This window comes from Pleurodeles waltl, chromosome 2_1 (genome assembly GCF_031143425.1).
Source record: "Pleurodeles waltl isolate 20211129_DDA chromosome 2_1, aPleWal1.hap1.20221129, whole genome shotgun sequence".
Lineage (NCBI taxonomy): Eukaryota > Metazoa > Chordata > Amphibia > Caudata > Salamandridae > Pleurodeles > Pleurodeles waltl.
This window is the reverse complement of record NC_090438.1, coordinates 195,450,058-195,476,457: the sequence shown is the minus strand read 5'-3', so window position 1 is coordinate 195,476,457 and position 26,400 is coordinate 195,450,058. Positions and strand designations below refer to the sequence as shown.

Genomic DNA, 26,400 nt, shown 5'->3' with positions numbered 1-26,400 from the left:
GGAGTTTTAGTAAATTATTTCTCACTGACCGGTGGAACCAGGAAGAGCTCCCCCTGGGCATCATTGCTGTTTGCACTCACAGTGGAGACAATGGCTTGTTAGATGACACGTACTGCTGCAGGGCCTCCACTAGACTGCTACCTGGGATGACTGCTATCTTGTGGCAGACCCCAGCAATACTATTCCTAAGCTACTGGATACAGTACAGATCTTTGTTAGACATTCATGTCTTCAAATCAACTAGGACAAATCAGTTATGTATCATCTGACATCTGGGAGGAGTCTATAGAATGTCCACTGAGGAGAAGCCATGAGGGTTTCCATCACATTGGGATACTGGCCACAAGTGACAGTTTCATGGGTTAAAACCTGAATAATAGAGAAATAGAGCAGGTTACGGCAGCTGTAGAATACTGAAAGAAACGCCCTCCCTCTACTAAGAGTAGAGCTGATCTCTATTTAAAAAAAAAAAAAAAAAAAAAAAACACCTTGCCCAGACTGTTCTACGTGCTCCAGAGAACCCTCTATGTGGTAAATTAGGAATGCTTCAAGAATACTAATACAACTTTCAGTTTCAAACTACAGTCTGAGATGATGCAACATGCAGGGTACCTTGTACCACACTATTTGGTGCAAGAACAGTGGGAGTGACATTTTATGAGAAGTGATGGGAATATCAGCCCATAGGGATGGTAGAATTATGATAGGGGGGAGGAGGGAACAGGCCCACACCAAATTATACTCAGACACCTCAGAATGTGGGTTGGGTAGCAGCTATGTGAGACATGGCCGGTTATGAGGAAAGCATGAAATACAACGGTGTGGAACATGTTGCCAAAATATTGATTAGTGTATGGAGGACAGGAGGTAACTTATGTAGTCAGAAGATGCCCGCAAAAATTCTAGAACATGTGAGTGCTTGGACAGTGTGAGAATCATGATGTACGGCAGATTTAGAAATTTTGAAAACTGTAGGTTTTAATAAGTTAAAGATCATTAAAAGGTCTTGTGTTAAGTAGTGACCAGGTATCAACGTAACTGAGCTGTTTAGAGATGCATGCTATGATTGAATGCTTTTGTTACTAACATTACTGAAAGGAAAAAAAATGACATTATAGAATAAGTTACTTACCTTCCGTAACAAATAATCTAGTAGAGACATATTCTAGTTGATTCCTTACCTTAGAATTTCTCCCAGGCGTCAGACTGGATGTGGAGATTTTTCTTCGAGCAGTATCGTTGCATGCCGTCAGGTGGCGTCAGTCGACTCCGCATCTGTCGTTAGCGTCATGGTTGCAGTGATGACATTGCGGTCGTATCTAGGTACCACCCCAGCGCACTGACATCACTTTCTTTTCACGACTTTCTACGCCAGAAGCGAGGAGCCCTCAAGAACACAGACTGGTGCACCAGAAGTAGGGACATGAAAGGGAGTCTCTTGTAGCTCACTCACTCTCCGTGCAGAGGTGATGGTGACAAGGAAGGCTGTTTTTAAGGTGAGGAGCTGAATAGGACAATTGTTAAGATGCTCAAAATGAGCAAACATGAGGAAAGTAAGTACCAGGTTCACATCCCACTGTGGCATTATGAATGGGGGAGGCAGAAACATGTGGGTAAGACCTCTGAGGAATTGTGCAACAATGGGAAATTAAAACAAGGAGGATTGATCAGGAAGTCTGAGGAAAGCAGAGATGGCAGACATAACCCTTAAGGGTGCCCATAGCAGAGCCCTGCTGGGCAAGAGTGAGAATAAACAAGACAACCTCCGACAGAGGTGCAGAAAGGTGGGGGAGAGGGGTCAACAGTTTTGTTGGTACACCATGCCACAAGGTTATGCCAACAATGGGTGTAAAACAATATGGTGGAGGGATGCCTGGCTGCCAAGATATCACAGACTTCAGGGGGGGGGTGGGAAGGTTGAAAGCTGTCAACTGCTGCCGCTCAGTCTCCACGCAAGAAGGTGGAGACTGGACAGGTTCGGGTGGAGAACCCTCCCCTGATGCTGTGACAGAAGATCCTCCCAAAGAGGCAGTCTGAGTGCAGGATAGATGGCCATGCTCAGAAGCACGGGACACCATACTCTCCGTGCCCAGTCTGGAGCCACACGAATTACTTGGGCCCTGTCGTTCCTGATCTTCTTGAGAACTCTGGTCAGAAGCAGTATTGGCGGAAGGGCATACAGGAGGCCTGAGTTCCACTCCAGATGAAGAGTCACCAATCAAGTGCCACCTTGGAAACTCCAATGCACAAAACAGCAGACATTGCACATTCTGTGCAGAGGCAAACAGATCTAACCAAGGCTCTCCACACTGCTGAAAGAGATCTTGCGCCACCTCGGGATGGAGACGCCATTTGTGATCGGCCATCCACTGATGGCTGCGTTCGTCTGCTCTGGTGTACAGAGAGCCCACCAGATGATGAACCACCAGGGATATGCCCCAACGTTCCAGCCATGTCCAGAGACACAGGGACTCTTGACCAAGTGTCCACGACTCCCACCTCACCCTGCTTGTTGCAGTACCACATGGCAGTGGTGTTGCCCTTAAACACCTGCACCACTTACCCTTGTAGAACGGGAAGTAATGCTTTCAATGCAAGGCTGACCACCCTGAGCTCCAGAAGGTTGATGTCGAGCCCCGACTCCGCTGGAGACCAGATGCCTCTGCTCTCTGCCTCTCCCATGCGGCTGCCCCATCCCAGGAGTGATGCATCTGTCACCACTGTCAGATCTGGTTGGGGAAGGGAGAGGCATCTGCCTGTGACCCAATCTCGGTTTGTTAGCCACCACTGCACATTTTGCGCATTTCCCTTCGAGATCTGAACCATGTTCCAGAGATTCCGCTGATGCTGCGCCCACTGAAACGTCAGGTCCCATTGCAGAGCCCGCATATACCATCTGGCATGTGTGACAAGCAGGATGCGGGAGGCCATGAGGCCCAACAGCCTCAGTCATTCCCACCGAAACCCAGGGTAGAGGATGAAACATCATAGCTTGAATATCCTGGACTCGCCGCTCAGGAGGATATGTCTCAAACTGCACTGTGTCCAGGACAGCTCAGATGAAAGGGAGCATCTGAGAGGGAATCAGGTGTGACTTTGGCACGTTTATAGTGAACCTCAGTGAAGGACTAAGCTCTCAGGCGTAGGATGTTGGGTCAGGAATTTAAGGTTGTTAGGCACAGGCCTGTGGCGGCGTGCAATTGTCCTGTTGACAGTAGCCCTTGTGCTGGATTTTGACCATGACCCCAGCAGGACATCAGTGAGGGCTTCTTTATAGGGCAACAGAGGTTCAGATGTGGAAGTCCCCGGCTGAGGCACCTCAGTGGGGTTAGTCCTGAACGCCACTGAAGGCATCTTGAGGCTCAGGACCTCAGCCGCTCTTTGCACCAGCATAGAGTACAAAGCTCCTTCCTCCACAGCCACAGTAGGGTGAGAAAGCATGCCAGACTCAGGGGAGGTGTCCAAACCACTGGCATCATCCAGTTCCCGAGCCCAGCCCATATCAGATACTTCTTCATACTGTCACCCTACCCATAAGCATAAGGGTCATGGTTCAACCTGTGGAAGGAGGTCCCAGTCGGAGTCGGGAATGAGTATGGGGGTTAATGTCTATTAAAGCCCCACTGATGTCGGGAGCCTCTACTTCTATACCAGCGCTGGGGTAGGTTGAAATGGCACAATTGCGTCGGCTCAGATCTGGGGTGTCCTCTTCAGCCGAGGTCAAAGCCACCGCCGTGGAACCCGAGGGGGCCCCCACCGACCCTACTGAGTCCGATGGCATCACAGGAGGGTCCGTCTAACCAAATTAGAGGACATTGCCTCACAAAACTCCCTGAGTTGGGCAGAGGTGGCTCCGGCTTCCCGAAACTCGGGGAGGCAGGCTCTGAGGACAGAGGCCTAGAAGGAAAACGCCTCTCCCACGGCACAACGTCTGCAAGTCTAAGAATGTTTGTTCCTTTTTTTTACTTCTTCTTGTGACCTGAATGTCCCGAGGACTGGAGTGGGATGAAAATGAGAGATAATGGCTCTACGAGTGATCTTCCTCTCAAGTAAGACCGGGAGCGAAGTGGAGCCAAGCACTTGGTTGACATTGAGCTTTAGAGGCCACTCACTTAACACCTCTGGATTCATAGCCCGGCATTCAAAGCACGACCTCGGGTTGTGGTCATGATGCAGACACCACAAGGTGTGGATTCATCACTGGCATCATGCAGTGTCAGGAGTCACACGGCTTGAATCCGGTCTGATGAGAAGACATCTCGATGTACCAAGTAGTCAAAAACTTTGACAAAAGGGTCAAAAAGTGACAGAGGGTAGCTCTTCTTCGAATCTGCGTGGAGGCTGGCGCGGAAAGAAAAGAACGGACACCAGCACGTCACGGTGGCGCCTATATACAACTGCAACATCATTACAGGAACCACGACGCCAGCGACTGACACGGAGTCAACCAACGCCACCTGATGGCGCGCAAGGGTACTGCTCGAAGAAAAATCTCTAGATCCAGTCTGACACCAGTGGGAAGTTCTAAGGTAAGGAATCTGCAACTAGAAGTCTCTATCAGATAAGATTTTTTTAAAACAGGTGGGGAAAGTTTTCCAAGCCCTCCACACATCTGGCCTGCATGGTGCAGTAGCACAAAGCCCTTTCCGATTCCCATTTGAAGTATAAAAAATAAAAATAAAAATTCAGAGATACTTCAGCCATGCTGTAAAATGTTTCTGGGCTGACAAAAAGAGAACTAAAGATTTTGGTCTACATGCAAATTGGTCCATTTGGCACAAACCCAGAACACATTACCCAAAGAACAACATTCCTCCTTTGAGGCCGGGTGACGGCATCAGGTTATGGAGTGGTTAACTATTGGCTTGGGCTGGGCCTTAGCTTGGATTGAGTGGAATATGAAGGGACAAAAGTATAGGCGGGTACTTGAGGAAACAAAGCTGCCTGTTTATCCAAGTAAGCAGAGAGCTTGTCAGACTGCATTACACTGATGTGCACTGAGGAGTGTGTTTTGCTATAGAAATATTAAACAGGCGGTTGTGTCAAAGCATTGTACAAAGTCTGCAGTGGGGAGGGTTTGAGTCTCCTTTAACGGGGGTGTGCATGTAAATACATTTGGCCGAATTTTTAACTGATTGTCAATTAGACGTTTATCTGCTGTGCTTAAGGGCTGTGCAGGCTCGTTAGGTAAGTGCCAGGTACTTATGTGTTGCTAATGCAATTTGTTATTTTTGGTATTTTCTTTTTTTGTCTTCAGGTTAATCATCCTAGGGTCTCCTTTTTTTCCATACGATGTGTTCATATTGTTGCCATTGCACTCTGAAGCTGGATTTGATCAAACATACTAATGGTACATAAACAAAACCAAGAAACAATGTAAATAAATAGTTGTTACATTTTTTTCATGTTTTAACTTGCGTTTGCCCCAAGATGTATCAGTTTAATTGCTATAAGCTTAAAAGTATCATTTTGTACAAAACCCATATATAGATTCCAGTTTATACTGGTTAGTTTATTGGAGATACCCTTTCCCTCAAACACCAATGATCCTACTTGAAAACGTGTGCGTGAAGGGCGCCATTTATGGCCCGCTAGTAGCAGCCGCCACTGCTAGCACACGCACCACGGTCGTACATGACGGGATCCGATTCAATTAGGGTGCCCAGGGTTCTGGCTTAAGGTGGGTGCAGGCCCCAGAGCAAGTAATCATGGGGCATTTTTACTTTCTTCTCTGCACAGCACTATGGTGGTTCATTTACACCTATTTACTCATTCCAATATTTCAGTTTGTTGTCCCTGGCTCCAAATCAAGCTTCTTTACTCTCAAAGCAGGTAAAAAAATAAAAAAAAAACACACACATTATAATATCACACCACGTTCCCAGTTGAGAAAACAGCAATCGAGATTGATGATGGTATTCAAGAGATACCTGTCCCTAATCTAGCCCCGGTTTGTTTCAAGACAGTAGACCTGAGATTAAGAAGAAGTTAAAGATTTTGCTTTGAATGTGTAATCGAGGAAAGGGGGTTAACCAGAATGAAATTCTGCATAGCTGTATCCTCTGTCTACTTTGCATGAAACAGTTGAACAACAGGCGAATGAAGATAAGAAGTACTGGAAACACAACTTGAGTTCTAGAGTCATAGGGCCCGATGTATCATGCATTTTTCCGGTCACAATCGGCCGGATTCACAGAATCAGGCCTTTTGCAACTGAAAAAATCTTTTTTGGTATGTATGAATTCCAAATTGTACCATATTACCGAATTGCAATTTGGAATTGCGAATGCATACTGATTTATTAGGAAGGGGAGTGTTCAGGGCGTCCCTTGCTAATACCGAATCGCAGCGCTATGTAACAATGCTTTGCGACCGAAATGTGGTTGCAAAAATTCAAATTTTACCACCTACTCCAAGTAGGTCGTAACCCATTTGCAAATGGGAAGAGGGCAAATGTTGGGGATTTTTTTTTTTTTTTTTTTTTTTTAAGAGCAGGAAGTGGTCCCACAGACCACTGCCCATCCTTAAAAAAGGAAAAGAAAACGTTTCATTTTCTAAACGCATCCTGTTTTCCTTTAAGGATAACGGGCTGCAGGGAAAAAAAAAAAAAAGAAAAACAGAAAAAAAAAAAAAAAAAAAGGAAGGGTTGCTTTATTTAACAACAATCACAGACATGAGACGGTCTACTGACCCCAGCAGGCCACCGTCCCTGTGATTTTTGTGTTTCCTAATGGGTCGCAAATTGAGACCTACCTCATTAATATTAATCAGGTAGGTCCATTTGCGACCCACAAGGGATCTCAAAATGAATCTCTGAGTTCCATACATTAGGAATAGCGATTACCTAATTGCAATTTGCAGAGAATCTCAATTAGGTAAATTGCTATTTCTAAAAATCATACATCTGGCCCACACAGTCAAAACACAACATATGAACATGCTTCGATTCTTTCAATCATTTACTTCAGAAATAATTACTTTTCTAACTTATGTGTGCCCAACTATCCACTTAATGCTGCACTAGAGCTTATACCTAGATCCTTAGGTAAACAATGTCCCACTCCTACTGTAATTTTTCTGTTGTGTTCCGTTCTTCCAGATTCGAGGTAAGTTTTGTCAAGATTTCTACTACGGTCACCATTCTTAATTACATTTGGTTTTGTTTCCTTTGATTGTGTGAGCGTGATATCACGCTTTAAGGTGAGCTACTCCAGTCAATAACTGGTTTTGGTTGATCTCAGGTTGCACCAAAAACGTAAACAAGTTGAGGGGTCTACTCAAGTTCCAAAGCCATTCAATCCATTTACAGAAATTCAAGAAACACACACCATAATAACCAGGGACAAACAATTTAGGATGTATAGCACAAACAAACGAGAGGTACTAACACAAGTTAGTTGAATCAGTGGGTGTGAGACCCAATTATTATGTGAAAATAGAATATTTTCAGAGTCAACCCATGAAGAAGCCTTTCTAACACCACAGGTACCCATGATTAACATTACTCGATAAGGAACAATGTAACAATAACAATTTAAAAACTCAAAACACGGTGGCAATGTCATACAGTCATATAATGAAATCAATTACAGAAAATACTTATAGAAACTACTCAGCTCATAAATTCCAGCAGAGGTATGCATAACGTGAACCTCGTAAAGCCATAAAAAGGTTACTGAGCAGATATGGTCTGAAGCTACCTACAAAGAAACTCACCAGTTAAGGAGGTATTGCTGCTTTATTGCTATTGTAACCATTAAGTTTCACCTTCGCACAAGTTAATCAGTGCACATGTCCATCACAGACATAGGGTGTGCGGTCAGGAGACGGTGGTGTGCATCAGTCCACAGAACAAGAAGGGACAAAACATTGGTCCTTTGGTGTAGTCGCCCATACGTCGATGGGGAACTGCCTTGCATGAATCCACAAAAGGTCACAGGGTTTAAAAATTCAAGTAATTTTGAACACTGCGGGCCCAGAGCTCACAGCGTACGCCACTGAAGGGAGGTGTACTGCAGCTATCAACAGTCCCTTCTTCTATGGTGCTCCTATATAGGTAATACTTCCAGACATAAACATATTGGAAGACTGGGTGTGCAGGGCAGAACTGTACACCAGTAGTGCCTTCTACATTCCACATCTGTGACTGAGGTAATGTCTTTGTGGTTCTTCTTCACTATTAAAAGTTTGCCTCTTCCTTCCTGCGAGTTCTCAACTCAGTCAATTTATTTTGCATGAGCAGCAGGCTGCCGGTAAGAGTCTATGTAACCTCGGTTCCTTTCTTAGAATAACACTTCCATCAGGGTTTGAACTCTAATGTGGGTTCTTCAATTTGACAGCCACTGAGGAGGTGGGTTGATACCCCACTTACAGTTTTTTCAATATAAAGTATTCGTTCTAGGTACCCATGATTTGCCTCCCTGCCCCATCCCAATTCCCTGCATTGTCCAACCGCATTCCCATAGCGAGACGCCTTATGAATAACCTATCCGACTCCTACTTTTCCAGCTTCTCCGGTTATTACACTCCTGCTCTGCGCAGCTGATGACTCTACATGTAAAGCAACTGCAGATAGAGGTTTAACATACTAAGTCACATGCTGGTGGTGTCTGAGCATGCACAATCTGCCACCTCATTCCCCTCCTACAGCAAAACTGTATCAACCATCACGCTTTGATCACCCGTGAGTGTGTGACAACTGGGCACACTTTTCACGCCTCCTTCGCCCAATCACCCAGATACAAGCTCTACTTATTTAAATAAGACAGCCAGTGCACTAACCATGGCTCTTTTTTTCAACGCCAAAGGCGGCCTCGGTGGACCTTTTTTCCACTGTTAAACTGGTATTGATCATCATAAAGGACCAGAAGGAGTCAAAACAGAGCACCCGGAATGTTAATGAAATTAAACTTTTTCTACAAAGTTTCCAAACCCTCACCAATGTACAAATCTTAGACCTTTGAAAATGGTAAGATCTTGGGTAGGGGGCTTGATGGGGTCCGTGCAGCAGCAGCTGCATTTGTCCTGGCCATTCTTACCCCACAACTACAGTAGTTTCACGCCACTCACATAAAAATGTCTGAGAACCAAACACTGTAAAATAGTGATGTCACACACACTCACCAGGATTGAGTGTTGTAGTGGGACTACCAGGTTTATATGTGACCCACTGTATGTCCTCCTAAAATTTGCTTTTAGAGACACCACAGTTGGATAGCTCATGCTCAAGTTAAAAAAATAAAAAAAAAGTAGAAAAATAAATTAGGGGATTCTATCTGACAGACCCAATCTCTACAAACCCATAAGAAAACCAACATTTTGACTCATTTTATCCTTCATGTATCAGGCAAGTGTTCCTCAGCAGACCAAATAGGGTATTTCAATGCACAATCTTGTCTGCACTCTACCAGCACTATTCCAGCAATATAGGAAGATCAGTGACATCAGTAGAGATGGCCTGCAAGAAGGGGCTCTACTTGCATAGTTTCCCGATTTAAAAGGAGGGTGCTTTAAAGGTGGAAAATCTACTGTTTCATGTATGAGAATTTCTAGCTTCAATTCTTGCATGGGTAGCATTACTGAATACCTGAGCTCAAAAAGTACAAATATTTTAAAATGATTTACCTGCTTTGAAATAGATAATGAATAAGAATTCATTATTTTTCATTCACAAAAAAAATAAAATGCTTTTAACTGTCAAGGTTAGGGAGAAGAATAAACAATTTGAAATCCTTGCCTGAAACATTGGGACTACAGAATCACATATTAAAATCAATCATCATAGACACCTCCATCTTCTCAAAAAACAACACAGGCCCAATTGCAAAATCCTAACAACTGTCAAAGAAAGAACACCTCCAATCGCGAACTCCTAACCACTGCCAAGGAAAAGTAAGTATTGCAGCCTTCCATGGATACCTAACTCCACCATACCCAGATAATCCAACCCCACCTTATGCTTTTTACTTTTGACACTACGGTACATTGTCACTCTCAGACTGGGCACTCAACATGCCTCTGTGCTTGAACATGGGTGGGAGGATGGTGGTAACCTGGGGGAATGGAGTAGATGGGCAGTGAGTACTAAACACATCGACTGGTGGACTACCAAAAGCAAACTAGGGTGAGTGGACTTAAGAATTGTGGCTTCACAAAATTTCACGGTATTTGCAGGTGAAAGTGAGCTTTTCATCCTATGAATCCCGTAACGGTCGTTTAATGAAAACGTAATAATATTTTAATGATAAAAAAAAATAGAAAATACAGCAGCTCGATCTATATTGGTAATGTGTAAATCAAAGCAGGTGAAGTGGGTAAAAAAAACAGCATCTTCCACTGCCTTTAATGTCTTATAACTAATAAACATGCCACAGTAAAAGACAAGGTAGTAATGTGGATGCCTTACCGGCAAAATGAAAAGCATACTCATTACTACAAAGTGGCCTGTGCCCACAATCACCCAAGATAAGCTACTGGTGGTCACCAATGAGATGAAGCTCAGAGCTAAACAGCACTAATTCTCTCTCTTTGGGATGCAAATTAGAAGTAGACTGCTGCTCTAGGGGGACATTTGAGGTTTCGCCAAACAGAGGATGATGTCCTTTTTTCTGAATGTCCTGCCAGTCTAATAAGCCCTTCATAACAGCAAAACCTCCTACCTATCCATCTGCTATACTGTTAAAATATCCAATACTTTTAGCAAGATCTATAAAAACTATAACGCAATACACACCCCATTGTATTACTAATCCTCTCTCTCTCATATGTACAGTTTCAGACCCATGATACGGTTTACAGAGCATTATCTATGTTACTTCCTTGTTTCAAAACCTTTCACAGCTAAAAAAACAACAACATCTAATCCAAAGAGAGGTGGTTTACAAATCCAGCAATGAAATAGACCATTTCAACCAAGTAAGTTACATAAAGAAAACCTGAATATCTATATTTAATATCAAAGTCCAACAGAAGAAAAACACAATCAACAAGCAATAAAGGCAGACGTGGCAGCAAAGAATACAACAGCCGCTGATTTAACTGCAAGCCCCAGGTCCTGGCTAAGATTCTGTGTTTACAAGACGAGATACTACATTGTAGGAGAGAGAAAACAGTGGTGAGTACCTCACAGGCAGCAAACATCCAACACACCTGTGAACATCTCAATCTGTTCTTCAGTGGCTTCCAGACAAAACCATCTGTGATTGCACAAAGGTTACACTTAACAAATGCCAAATAATCTGAATGTCCAGTTTCAGTGTTTGCTCATTCCTACTCTTAGATCATTTATCTTTGCAAGGAAACACATGGAGAGCATTTGTAAAAAACAATTCGCTTTACACAGTAAAAGTTAAACTGCATGAGAGCTGCAAATGTGCCTCTGATGTTCTTCTACCACTCCTCTATGAGTGAAGATGCTACAGATCCTAGCTGGGTGGTCCCAGACACGCCTGCAGGCACTTCCTTGAGGATGTCATCTACTGGAGCTCAAAAGGCCACACTATTACCAACACAGCATCACTTTATGCAACTTGACCTACAAATACACTGCAGCATAACACCACGAACAAGGAAACCCAAGACCAGTGTCAGAGGCTAGGGTGACTGTCGGAGAAAAGCGCAATACTTCCTCCACAGATGCCAGCCATGAGCCGAAGGTAAAACTAAACAGCTGCCCAAGCATTATTTTGCGATGCCTCTAAAGTCATTATCTCAAGATAGGAAATTGCAGTCATTCAGTCAGTAAACAGGCATTCACATTTCATGCATCATATTTTATTTCCAGACATAAGTAAGAATACCAGGAAATTTAACCTCCACGTTTGTAAGTTCAGAAGCAGTGCGCAAGTTGACGGTTCAATGACAGATGGCCTGAACTTTCCTCTCCATATGCCTCACAACTTTCCTGGAATAACCAACCAATGTGGTGAGCATTAGCTAGATCTTCAAGTGACACGTATTATTATGGTGATTGGCTCTGCTGAGCACAATTACAGAGTCACAATTTGTTTTGTTTTTTAGGGATGTGGACGGAATGAATTCAGATATAGGTCCGAATTGACTGTCCGACCTTCGCATTCCAGGTGGTCCGACTGCCTAATTAGGACCCTGGCGGATGGACTCGCCAGGGGACCGCTGTCTCCGCTGGGAACATTGGGTCAGATGTAGCAAAGGTTTTTCCCCATTCTGTGTCTATGGAAAAAAGTGTTCGTACATATGGCCCATTGTTCCCAACGGGCTAACGGAAGTCTTTCTTGTAGTCAGCCACGGTGGCGCTGAACTCAGTTCTCCCTAGCTGATTACAACCTTGTTCTCTGCCAGTCTTTTCATGGCAGTTTTCCCACCATGTAAAGTCTGGCGGAGAACAAGTGCAGGGGGCCACAGGGGGACCCTGCACTGCCGATGCCCATTGGATGGGCAGTGTCGGGGCCCCCACTTTCCAGCATTGTGGAAGGCATGCTGTCTGCTTTGCAAACAGTTTGCATTCTGAGGGTGCTGGACGGCCCCCCCTCCGCTACGATATAGCACTCAGCTCCCTTAAGCTATCGTAGCACGGTTCCCACCGGACTGACTGGCGGGAACGCGTATTGCAATGTTCCCGCCGGTCAGCCCAGCGGGAACATTGCAATACGCTCAAGAAGGAAGCCACTGCCATGGCAGTGGTGTCCTCCCTGCGAGTTTGGCGGCCCCGTGGTGGGGCTCCCAAACTCGTAAATGAGAGGCATAGTCTAGAAGCCCAATACCAATATAATTCGCTTATGACGCAGTGCCAGATAATCTATAATTTATGCCAATCCAGAACTTGGCCAACAAACAACTAAAAAGAGAGTGTGAAAGCATATCGATAACGAGACACAAAAATCCTTTAAAATGTCCTCCAGTTCCAATAAACCATAAAACAATATGGTCAGTATCTTACCCAAATAACTACTACCTTTCTGATGTGTGACTTGGTACATATTCCCGATTCTGAGGCTAAGGAATCTTCCCAATAATACTTCCTACCCAACTCCACAATGTGCTGTGCTTTCCTATCTTTCACCAAGTTAAGTAGGTCTTTGGAAATATGTGCTATGCAAAGAGTGAGCCATTGTATCGCTTTAAAGTTGCTATCGATGAGGTTATGGAAAGTACAATAAGCATGATAGGACGTAGCCATTATAATCAAGAGATATGAGCAATGTGAATTCTTCACATGAAAACAATGGTTCGGCCCCAAATTATTCAAGCAGACAAGTAAATGTCAGGGCAGTACTAGACTAACCAGTTTATCTTAATGCTCATCCAACCTGGATATCTTTTTTTGTCTTAGGCTCAAACTCACACCCTCTTACTTATTGAAGCTAATAAGTACCTATAGAAATAAATAACATGCTGTATATGTTGCTCCTTCTTTTAATTTATGCTAACATACGTATCCTGTGTATGTTGGCACAAATTAAAAGAAGGTACAGTATATATTACACAGAGTCCATTAGGAGCTTCTGTCCACGTGCAGGTTGCACATCCACTGATACCATGAACATGTGTTTATGTGTGCATGTTTTTTTCCTTCTGTTTTTAGATGAAAGGGATAGGCGCTACAGGCTCATTACCAACACTGATGGCAGGAGGTAACTTCTCAACAACCCTTCATCCACTATACACTAACTTTTCTTATGAGCTGGCAGTGGTACCCTGAAACACTGCCTTCTCAAAAAAAAAAAAAAAAAACCTTTTCCATAATTCACACTTTGAAAATGGAAATGAGTAAGTTATCAATGGTTTAAGACTGGAATTGCAGTTGAATTCCATTGATATACTGCATACTGAATTGAAAGGAATGACCTGAACAGAGTCCACCAAATTTGAGATTCAGTATGCATTTCTAAAACCCATTTTATGATTCTGTAACCCTTTACTAAATTGCAAAAGGATTTAGTAAGTATCAAAAACCTCTTTTGTGGTTGCAAACCCAGTGATTTTGCGAATTGCAATGTTTGCAACCACAAAATGGTTAGGTACAGCTGAACTTAGCTTATTTAAACTTGCAAAATGTGCAGCTACTTTCCAAAGGTGCTGCTTCAAAAAGAAGCCACTGATTATCCACTTAATTTCTGGCACAGCTATAGGCAGATCACCTAATTGGGGAGTAAAATAAATAGAGGCGAGTGCCAAAAGGCCACAACCTATAACTTCCTGTGCTTTAGTTACACTGCGCAACGTGAAAGGCTGATCATTTTAGGGCATCAAACGCGGTCTCCCTATTTGAGTGCGAGCAACTACTTTTTCAAAGCAACCTTTAGGTTATCGGGCAAGAGGAAGGGGAATTATGGATTAAGAGTACAGCAAGGACAAACCTCCACCATGTGTTGCAGATTTAAATCTTACATATTTGTGGAAAGGAGGTCCAGCACCCCTTCACCAATTGGGGGGGAAGGTGAGGAGGAAGAAAGAAATTAATAGTTCTGCACCAGCGTTTAATTTGAATACACATACAGTAATCAAACCTACTCTCTCTCTCTCTATATATATATATAAATAAATAAATATAAAACAGCAGCAGTTGCCACTATGTAGTTATAGTTAGGTCTAAGTTTCCATGGGAAGAGTGTTTTTTTCCCCAAATAACTTTGCGACTTTTGATTGATGAATCTTCACAAAAAGTTCCAAACACCTTGCTCGACCTCAGCTCCTTCATGGGAAGTCTGACACCAATTTGTCAAAAAAGGGGCAATAAAAAGGGGTGATCCCAAACACTGATTTCTCATTTTTATTCCTACAGAAAATGTAGGGAAGCAATATAGGAAAACGGCTGAACTGAATTAGACAATTAACAGAAAGTAAGAACCTTATTCGGAAAGTGTTTTTTAATTTTTTTTTATTTGGTGTAAATCCATTCAGCTATCTGAGAAATTCATGTTTAAAGGAGGTGCTTGGCGTGGTCATGAAGGGGTTGCAAAGATAATGGCATCTGGACCGCTGGTGTCCAGATATACTCTTATTGAACACTTTAAAGGGGACTAGCCAGTCATGGGTGACCACAAACTTAACATTATGTTGTGGCAGCCATTACAGAACTCAGGGACATGGTCCTTGCATCCTGAAAATGAATTACTTATATATTAGTGAGTAAGATGAGCACATGGTAATCCCAAGGGGCACATAGGATGGTCCCAAGGGGAACCTCTCTTGACTGGCTGGCCACAACATAGACAAGTTATGGCCACTATTACAGAGTTCGGGGACATAATCCCCATTAAAATGCATTGTAGTGATGCCATGTTTTGAGGGTCACAAAAAGGTGATAATAGATTTAGCCACAATATAAGCCAGTTGTTGGTGATAGCATACCAGTTTTAGGAAGGGTAGATTGCTCTAAGAGGATTTTACCATGAAAAAAAATGTTCTTTCATTTTCTCACAGAGGTTATGAAAGATGCTGCAGAAACCAAAATGAGAGCACGTTTTTTTAAGTTCATATTATCTCCTGCTGCCATAGGAGAACTGAGTGACGTTCTCAGTAAAATAGGTAGTTTCAATAGCAGCAGCCTGCCACTGGATTCACCAATGTTCTTTTGCAGCTTTCCACAGTGTTCTAATGATCAACTAAAGTGCTAACATTCTGTGTTCACAGCAACCCTGCGGCACACGCCGACGCTATCTTAATGGAACCAAACTATAAAACTTAAGGCATTTATTTTAGAAAAAAATGAGAAGGTTCATTTTGTAACAGAAATGATGATCAGTGCTCAAGAACGCTAAAATTACAAAAAAATGTTTTACCAGTTCTCAAATATCTTCCTCACATATTTCAATACAACATTCCGCCATGCCATGAAACATGTGTAATGTTTTTACAAGAAGCAGACTGTCAGTTAACTCCTTTATGATCAACTGCAGCCTTACCACAAGGTTCAAATGAGCAACTAAAGTGCCAACATTCTACATTTGTGGTAAAAGTGTGGCCCACATGAATGGCATCTAGCTGAAATCAAAGCTGAAAGCATTTCCTACAGAAGATATTACAGGAAATGAAACAAATGTGGGGTTCTTTATGTCACACATTGAAATTGTGGTCAGTGCTCTACAAAGAGAAAATGATCTCACGGTTTCGATGAGTTCTAAAATAGCTTCTTCGCCCCTTTCAGTAAGCCATTCTGCCATGCTACTAAACATGACTTCCAACACCAGTGGCAGTCGGTTGATTAACTCCCTAGTAATCAGCTGCCGCATCATCACAGGGTTCTAATGAAAAACTGGAGTGCTAACATTTTGTCAGCAAGACAAAAGTAAGGCACTTTTTAATGCCAATTCTTGAAATAGATGCTGTTGAATGTAAAGCATTTCCTGAAGAGCAGGCTGGATTAAATGAGCATTGAGGTGTTAATGCAGGCATGAAACCAGACGGTTAAAAAAAGTGATGGGAGGATTGGCTTTTAGTCATTTGAGGCATAATACAATTTAAAGTGGCTAAATATACTGAAAGAGAGACATCTGCGAAAGTGCAGCATCCCTACTAGTATTTATTTAGATACATTCTGAGCTTAAAACAAATACATAATTCATTTTATAGCACGACATAAAAGCTTGTGAATTGCACCACTAAAGGACAATTGCCCGCAGGACTGTGGAAGAACAGTACATTTGGTTATGCACTGTCCATATAAGACTTTTTTCAAACAAGACACTGGTAAATACTACTCTCTCCACCTCATATAGGGAGCTACAGCAATGTAAACAACAAAAAATAAATAGAAATACACAACTGCTCATTTTTGCCAGTCTTCGGGTTTAGAGTAAGGAGATATTTCCACATCACAAAGAAATCCAGTGAATGATATCCTTATGAAGGCACTGTTGCAAATACACAAGGAAACACGTACGATAACAGTGTTAACACATTCCCCACTTGTTTCTTCCACTTGGATAAATTTAAGTCTGTAGGAAATACTAATCATTAGTGTTAAGTGCCACCTCAAAATGATGCCCTACTCTCTAAATGAGCATAAATGCTCTGAAGAACAGAAGAGTACTTGCAGTAATCCATTTCAAAACCTCATCTGTATGAAGCAAGCAGGGAAGGCTTGGGGCTTGATTTAGGTTTTGCCAGAGGGGTTACTCTGTCACAACGGTGACGGATATCCCACCCTCTGAAATCTAAATCCTACGATATTTTATATGATTTAGATTTTGCCGGAGGGGTTACTCTGTCACAACGGTGACAGATATCCCACCCTCTGAAATCTAAATCCTACGATATTTTATATGATTTAGATTTTGCCGGAGGGGTTACTCTGTCACAACGGTGACGGATATCCCACCCTCTGAAATCTAAATCCTACGATATTTTATATGATTTAGATTTTGCCGGAGGGGTTACTCTGTCACAACGGTGACAGATATCCCACCCGCTGAAATCTAAAACCCACTATTCTCTATGGGATTTGGATTTTAGCAGATGGGGTATCTGTCACCGTTGTGACGGATTAACCCCTCAGCCAAAATCTAAATCAGGCCCTTAGGGTTTAACTATTCCTAAAACAATAGGATCGATTACTGGACTTTTTCTTCCTCTCTGCGGAATTACAGATAGCTCTGGTAATTTATGGCGAGTGCTGCGGTGGTATCAGGAGGCGGCCCGGTAATGCTGAGCACCTGCAGCCAAGAGTTACAGAATTAGCCCGACCATTCTCCATGGTAGGTGGAAACTGTTACCGGATCTATCAGACCCCTCGTTTTACACCTCTGCCCTAGATATTTACAGTTGAAAATCAGACATTACGAGCTACAAACTTTATAGTACCTTGTTTTGCCAATTCTGCCAGCGGAATTGAGAGTAGCATTTGGGTTGAGGCAACTGCAGATTTTTTTTTTCGTTGATGAGGTTTTGCCTCGCCGGTGACAGCTAAATTGCAAAACGAGCTGTTTTACTGCAAACTCTGCACAAATGGTGACATTTGAAGAAAATGGATTTCCACACATTATTGCGGTTTGCTTTGATGTCTACATGTTCTGTTAAATTGTCCTAAAATTAAAAACAGTAATTTACAGTTCTTCTGAAAAGTCACAAGTGTCTGTTTACCACAGAAAAATTATTAAGCAAAAGGACCTCTAGGCATCCAGCACCTGCTTGTTTGACTGCCTTTCTGAAACTGAAAACATAAAATCAGCAAGTAATCCCTCTACACCTCTTGTTTTGGCCCACCACCTAATTCTCAAGATACAGCACCCACATACTTTGTGTAGCCGCCAAGCACCTTTCAATCACCACAAGGTGCTGGTCGATCACTAGGCTCAGAACCCCTGCTGGAAGAGGTCAATGGCTACAAACTGGAGTTGTGTCCAAACAACGACTGACATTAAGACTTTTACAAAACATTAACCAAGCCACTGAGTGTCAAAGTGTCCCAAAGGAAAATGGCAGGGGGAATAATGCTACAGGACTTGGAGGAACAAGTTTCTGCTGGTGAGGCTAGGGACTGGCGAACCCTTCTCGGGAACACATAAAATGGTGTTGAAGTGGAGGGGAGACAAAAACCACTCTCCTAAAATAACGGTTTCTGAAGAGCTGGTTACTCTTCCTAAACAATTCGTCCCTTTTTGGCTCATATTCAATTGTCAGGATTCAATGTAAACCAGAGTTTGTGTACAAATTAGGATTACACAATGCACAGAATTACCAAAACAGAGTTGGTCTTTTTCCCCAGCACAAATTTCACCATGACTAAACTTCTGTGGAGAAAAATGCTATATTTTAACTTTTGCTAATGTTGCTGTGCAGTAACTATTATACTATATTTAAAAAAAAATGAAGTAGCTGCTCAACTGCAATACGCTGTTACAGTTGAGTTCTAACATCACAACGCCTGCCGCCAACAGCCAGGGTGAAATGCAGGGCATGGGGATAACTATAGTTGCAGATTAAACAAGGAAATGGGGGAAGCCTAAAGTACCCTCTGCCATTTACTGAAAGGATATTGCAAGTCACCTTGAGTTCTATGACCACATGAAGGTACTCTGCCGTCAGCCTCGTTCCTCTATATGATCAGGACCTCCTTGGTGATGTGCAATACCCTTATAATGCAGGACAAGGGGTACGTTATCCATATACAATACGTGGGCGCTCGTAATCGCCCTTAAATGTATTGTAGTAAATTTCCTTATTACAGGCACGTTCTGATGTTTGAACGATTCTCTTATTAAAAATGCACCAAGATGCTTGTAATAAGCTATTACAAGAGACTTGTGACGCAACAGTGCTCAAACAATGATCTTCACTCTGCTTCAAGCAGGAGCCCAAGCACTGTGTGCAGAGCAGCAGTTTTTAAAATACATACAGTGTCATCTCACAGAGACAGTACTTGGGGACACATTTCAACTTGTCCCATCGTCTAGGAGATGGAACGCAGGCTGTCTACGACAGCCTTCAGGAATTATTGGAACTGGTCCATCCAAGAAATTATTTATATTTTTTTTCAGGGGCGAAAGCTAAAGGAACTTGTTTGTTCCTCTATCTTTCACTGGCTAAGTAATTGCTTTTATTTTTTGGGTGGGACAGCACTGCTGATTCCTGGAGGCTGCCTAAACATACCTCCTAAGGGGACCCCCACCATCATCAATGCCTGCCTTTGTAGGCTGCAGCAGATTACATTCTGGGGCACGCAGTATTCTTTCAAAAATTGAAAATATCAACACGCAAAGTGCTGCGTGTAAAAAGGCAGGACCTGACGAATGCGCCACGCATGGCCCCTTGTTGGACATTTAATATGTTTTCAAAAGGAAAAGGCTAAGCCAACATATTACATTGGCTATTGTACCGCCTTACTACACATTATAATAATACTGCAAGTCGCCTTGGAGTTTTGTGACCAATGAAGGTACTCAGCCGGCGGCCTTGTGACTCTGTATTGTCGCTTAAACGCGTTGTGGCTTGTGATATCCTTATAATGTACAGAAAGTGGTACTTCATCCCATATATTAGATGTCTCGTGGATTTAGGGGAAATTCGAAGTTACTAATATGAGCGCACAAAGGCAGGTACCATCCCTAGCTGTCTAGTAGACCTGTGGCAGAGGTGACAACCAGAGCCAGTCCTGGCACTGGAGACAACAAATCAGCATCCTGAAACTTGCAGTTTGGATGAGTGTCCCACATACATGAGGCATTTTGGTCCGCAGGTATGGATACTGGGTTATATTCTGGGCAGGTGATAAATGACCACATGTACACTGCCACTGTTGCAATAGGAGCTTAGACTGTGTAGCGCTGCGGACTATCCTCAAGCCCCTGCTGATCCTCAGCCTTCAGTGTGGTTTGCAAGCAGGATGGATGTAGGCCTTCGCTCCACACTCACCTGGGTGGGACATGGTGGTGACGCGGTTTCCGGGGTCGGTATTGTACACCACCACCCCCACAGCGCCCCTGCTGGCTGCGTTATCAATCTTCTCCCGGAAGGTGCAGGAGCCCCGCTGGATCAGCGCTATCCAGGCGCCCTCTGCCGGCGCCGAGAAGTTGGTGCCGGCAGCGCAGGCGGTGTAGTCCTCGCCCTCGGCCACCGCCACCACCCCCTGCACCCGCTTCCTCGGCGAGTCCTGGCCGAACATCCCCAGCTCCCCCACGTCGGAGCGGGTGTAGTTGTTCTTGGTGTAGGTGCAGTTCACGTAGGCCGTCCAGAGGGAGGCGTCCGCCCGGGCGCCCGGCAGAGGGCAGGCCGCCGCCAGCAGCAGCAGGAGCACCGCCGACATCCCCGTCGGGCGCATCATACCCAGCGGCGTCTCGCTGCCCCGGGGACCGGCTCGCACCAGGGTCAGACTCCCCAAAACAGCCCGAAAAGGCGCTTACTCCTGCGCCTCGACCTCCTCAGGGCCCGCCGCAGCTAGGTGTGGTGCTGCCTCTCACCCGCAGTCACCTGGCCCTCCTCCGCCTCCTCTCTGCACGTGTAGAAGAAACACCTTTCTTGTACCTTTGAGGAGGAGGAGTCGGCCGCCCTACCTTCTGCCCCAACACGATCTTTCGCCGGTGCTGTCTGGAAAATGAGGCGAGGGTGTGCGCCGCCACCCCTTTCTTTTTGGTTTTTACAGCTGGAATGTACAGGAACCGTGTTTTACAGGATTGGTCAATTTTAGGGAAACTACAGCGGCTAGTTCCCCGCATTTCCTCTACATAACAGAAAGTGGCTCAAGTTCAGATCACTTTTTTTAACAGAAGTTCAGGCCGTATTGCAGGAAGTGAAATAGCTCCGGCACACGATCTGCATCTAAGACTGAAAAGTATATCTCCCGCGTCCTTCCTACGGCGCACCTCCTATTTGGAGAATACACAGTGTACAAGGACGTATTTTATTTTTACCGCCCAAAAGTCAATTACTGACAGTTTTGAATTTTCATTCTTAAAGAGTGACGGCGATGTGTTTGTCTCCCCCCCCCCCCCCCCCCCGCATCTTTCTGAAATATTTGAACGTGTGATAGTGTTTTGGTCACGTAGCACTAGAAAAACAAAACCCACTAACTGAAGGGTCAAACCAAAGATTAAAACAAATATTACCGAGCTACTGCTAAAATAAGTGATAGCACATATAAAAAAAAAACAACCTAAAACACAACTTGGGTATGTAAAAAGTATTCGATTGTATTTCCATATGCCGTGTGTCTCAAATATTAGGCGAGGTTTGGGAGTCAGTGCGCCAAAGGACATTTAGAAAAAAAACTAATACCAGTGAGTTGAGGTTCACTGAATTTTTTTTTTTTTTTAAATGTTCATATATCTTTTGGTCAAAACCGCTCTCGTGCTCATTTACAGTACTATCAGAATGTAATGCCAGAGGAAAATTAGCAGTCACCCAAAAATCTGTTCATTTGTGACCTCTGATCCCTTATTACGATTGGCCCAAATTTATGTGCGATAATAATGAAACACAATAAAATCCAGCACTGATGGGTCCTGAATGTATCGTGTGCGATAGTTATCGCCTGCTACAAATTAAGCCATTGACATGGGATGTTGGTGCTTACCTAATCAATAATCGCATGTCATGATATATACCGGACATTTCCCCCCAGTATCGCCAGATTTGACCTACCATTTTTTTGTGTGAGGATGCTGTTTATATCGCACCCAGTATATATACACACTGTGAATTACAAAAAAAAAAAAAACGAAATACGATACGTGCAGCAACAGAAGTTAGCGCTCGTAATAAGTGCTTTAGTGTAGTACAATATTTCCACACTACAAACATAGAGTTAATTGGTTCCACAAGCGTAGGTTGGGCGCAGTCAAGTCTAAAAGCAATGCAGAAACAGCTGCAATAACATTGTTGCCACAAGTTATTCACTTTTTGTTTGTGTAAATATAGTAAATATGTAAATTTGGAGTGCAATGGCGAGGGTATTGCATGCTGTAATTACATGGTTCAGTGAAGTTCACACCCTCTGTTTAATTTTAGCAGGTCAAGCCTGCTGGAGTTTAAATGGAGACAAAGGCCCAGTGTTTACTGTGGATTTTGGTGTGGTAAGCACCAATATCGGGCATGTTATTCCCCAAAAAGTTGGATTCTGAGATAAATATTCCACCTAAATGAAATTAAATATACCTTTATTGCATAATTAATACAAATTATTGTAGTTAGCAACGTACATAAAAGCATTATCGAGTTAAAACAGAAAGTCAGAAACAACCTATTGGGGTTTCTAATTCACACAGTTAAAACACTGATACCAAGGTAAGTTATTGGAGACCTACTTAAATAAGGTTGTGTGTTTCATTACATGAACTAAATTAATTTCGAACACCTCTTTGTCAGATTTTATCACATGCAATAATTATCACATCCAACAAGGGGCGCTTGGAATCAGGCCCTAAGTGTCATTAAGACTTCCGTGGTAAAATGGTGAGCAAACCCAATTAAAAGAATTAGGCTTCGAATGGCCTTAATGCAAAACTCAAAGTCTGAGCAAAAGGTAAAAAGTGAGGTGACTGGACTTCCACACATTTGTACTGTTAGTGCGGGGGTTCTAGGTACCATCCTCAATTGGGGACTTATAATGGCACCTGCTGTTTGCTGCGAACTCACCCCAGGTGGAAAGTGCCATGGACAAAAACACAGCCCATTATTACCATGGCCACTGGAATGACATGATTCCATGGACACAGTTGTTTACACCTGCACGTGAATGTGCCAAATACTCTACTCATTCACTACCTGCTACATCATTTCCACATTTTAACAAAATGATTGTTAAATGCTGCACATGGGGTGCAACACTGTGCTTGACACTTTGCAAAAGTTAACAGATCGCTTTTCAGACGTTGAGTGCTGTATGCGGGCATTCAGAGGTGACACTTTTGGCCAGATTATGGAACATTCCCATTTCAACAAGGGGATACTTCTGGTGGAGTGGAGCAGAAACCAAAATCTTAACACAGTTAAACCTAATTCAAGAGACAAAGAATGATTTTCCTTAGTCATAAAACCGTTTAGTTTCACTTTTCAAACAAATCCATGTTCACATTAGACACTTTTGTCAGAACAGAAATTTCAAGTAGACTTTTCTCAAAGCAGCAGTAATTTAAAGAGGACACAGACACTATTCCCAAACATGCTGCATCACTTTTAAATGTCGGAACCCTTTAGTCTCTTCAATCATAAGCAGGCAATAAATATGTAATGCACAATACTGTTCTGCAGGGCTATTTTCTTGGCAAAATAGCTACAGGAGCCCATATCACTAATAAACAGTGCACATTAGAAATTAAAGACACATTTTAAAATGTCCCTGGCTACACAAAATAAAAGAGGCATGCATTTTTATTACAAGAAGTGTATAGGTTTAATATTGTGTTATGCTAAGTGTTACACTGTACATATTTCAGACAAACTATATCACTCAAAGAGGCAGAACAGACAGTGTGAATGACAATGCATTCCTGTGCTTCTGCACAAGTCAAAATAATCATTTTTTCTTGAATAACAATAATAATAATGTTGGCGTGAATCAGAAATTACAGGTACACTGTGAAGGCAAGATAGTAATGGGAAAAGAGGTGAAAAATTATATTTAAATATAACACACATTAGAATAAACAGCCATTCGGGGGCGTTAGACTCATGTGGTCGAAAAGGCTTAAATTTAAACTTCAGTTAAGAATGAATGATCGAAGAATAATACTGATGTCTGGTCTGGGCGTTTTCATCAGTCTGGGGGAGAGAGCACAAGATGTAAAAAGAGGATCCCAAATAGGTAGGCTAAGACCTGCCACTTTCGTGAGGCAAGTGTTTTTTAAATGGACTATGACACATAATATCCAAGGTGAACTCATTTACAACTTGATGTCCCATTTAGGTGGACTGCGAATGAAGTGACTGACTAATAAGGAGAACAAGGTTGGCCCCATGTACCTCAACAACCTCATAAACTCCCACAAATCCATCAGACACCTCCAGCAGCTGGACTCTTACTCACACCCCACCACACCACCCCAGGATATGCAGAACCAGATCTGTTTTTATTTGTTTTCCTATGTCTTTAGGTGTTACAATATCTTGCAGCCTTGAAAAACACCCAGGGCTTCGGACCATGTGGGGGTGAAACACATATTGGCTATGATCCTCTGGTACAGAAAAAACAAGAATAAAATAACTCAACCACGAAATCATAACTTCTTTCTACTGTATATATTGATTTGTAATATTATTTACTCTAACTGGGCACTCCACCCAAATTAATTCCTAGTGCAAGCAGTCCCTTCCTCATCCTCAACATTTACATACTGCAGTTAGCAAGAGCAGTGGTGCTCCTGGCAGAAATATATTTTTGTAAGACAAATGGGAGGTGTATATACACACATGGCAGCCCACATATGACGGACAGCGTTCCATGCCTTAGGTGCAGTTACAACATACTTGTAGGGAAGTTAAATATGCCAACTGTGGAGTTCCAATTTAAGGGCGGTGCACAGGCAATTTACTACTGAGCAATAGTAAACTGCAGAAAATACTAAAGCCAGTATATCCAGAGTTACAATAAATAACAGGACCACGGCATTTCATTAACGTGTAATCATCATCATTCCTGATATTACAGATTTTGTAATGAGGTAGATGAGATTATGTGTGTGTGTGTGTGTAAAAAACATAATGATGTTGGTTACAGTATGGCGAGTTAGGGTGAGAAGGTTTCTTCTTTCCAAATAATCCTAGAGCTGTTTCTGAGCCCAGGCAGTTGCTGTCTCAGAAAGCCAGCTGCAGGAGAAGCTTCAGCTGCACTGAGTCATTACAGGTTCAGAGGGATGGGCCTCAGGCGTGCAGCAGGATATTCTATGATTTTATAGTGAAGCTTGTTAGCCACAGGGGATTACAGCTCACAATATGCAATGTGGTTCACTCACCCAGCAGGATGTGTCACACTGTAATTCGGTGTAAAAAGGATGCAAGAAAAATATGGGGCATTTTGTGATAAGGTTGGTATATTTGGGGACCCACAAAGAAAAAGAAAGTTGGGACTGGGGCACATTTTGCATTCATTCATTTTTCTTGCCATTTTTTTTTTTAAATTTTGTTATTAACCTTTTTATAAAGCACCTGCTCAGTACATCTTACAGAATGTTGATTGTTCCACAGCGCTTTCAACAGCAATAGACTTGCAGATCTAAACAATACAATTAGAAGACGCAATTCACATGTTGACAGTGCAGCATTTAAATCTGAATCCCATCCCAGTAGCAACTTCTGATTTCCTATCAGCGCCCTCCCTGTATTTCAACCAATTGCCCCATATCTTCTTCCACTTCTGGGGAAAGCCCCTACTTGGATATAGCACTTGCTCAGCCCGTTGGCACCAGTCTAGATCAGCCTCCCAATCTTCAAGTTTACGTAGTTTGTTGGCCCCCCAAGTTTTTGCTTTATTTCTTTTGGCCACTGTAATGCTATGTGTATTTGACCACTGACACCATTTTGACCACTGACTCTATTTTGTGCTTAGATTTAGGTGTCATCACAGCAGCGGTGCAGGGCTTTTTCAGATCAAGCTTGTTTTCCACACAGAACGTGTTTGCACTTTTCTCACCAGTACAGGTTTACACCGTGTTGGAACACAACATGTGGGATGTGGAAGGTAGACGTGATAAGAGAGTCTCAGCTTGGGAATGTTTTCATCAAGGAAAAGTACAGCTCTTCTGTATCTGGAATGCGCATTGGGGCAGGGCCCGTTCCTTTGCGTGTTCTCGATACAGACCAAGTACAGTCAGGGCTTGGATTTCATAACCGAAGGGAGGGGAAGAGCACTAGAATGTTCCTCTTGAGTTTGATTAAGGTATATAAGATGGAAAACTTGCGACTGGGGTAGAAGGAGCTCGTCTGAACGTGGATGCACGGTTCAGGGAGAAAATCCCATGTTGAGAAGACCTCCTACCTCAGCCATTCAGG

At 43.0% G+C, this 26,400-nt stretch overlaps 1 protein-coding gene across 2 annotated transcripts in view; it reads right to left on the bottom strand.

Annotated features, from left to right (window-relative positions):
- Positions 1–26,400, bottom strand: part of RNF128 (ring finger protein 128) — a 418,051-nt gene that overhangs the window by 200,900 nt on the left and 190,751 nt on the right. Inside the window, exon 1 of one of the 2 annotated variants that reach the window (XM_069212395.1) lies at positions 20,332–20,861. The exons of the other annotated variant lie outside the window; for it this stretch is intronic. Coding sequence (XP_069068496.1) covers positions 20,332–20,740 — 409 coding nt within the window. The 5' untranslated portion in view covers positions 20,741–20,861. Of the gene's footprint in view, positions 1–20,331; positions 20,862–26,400 lie in introns of those variants that run through there. 2 annotated transcript variants of the gene reach the window in all.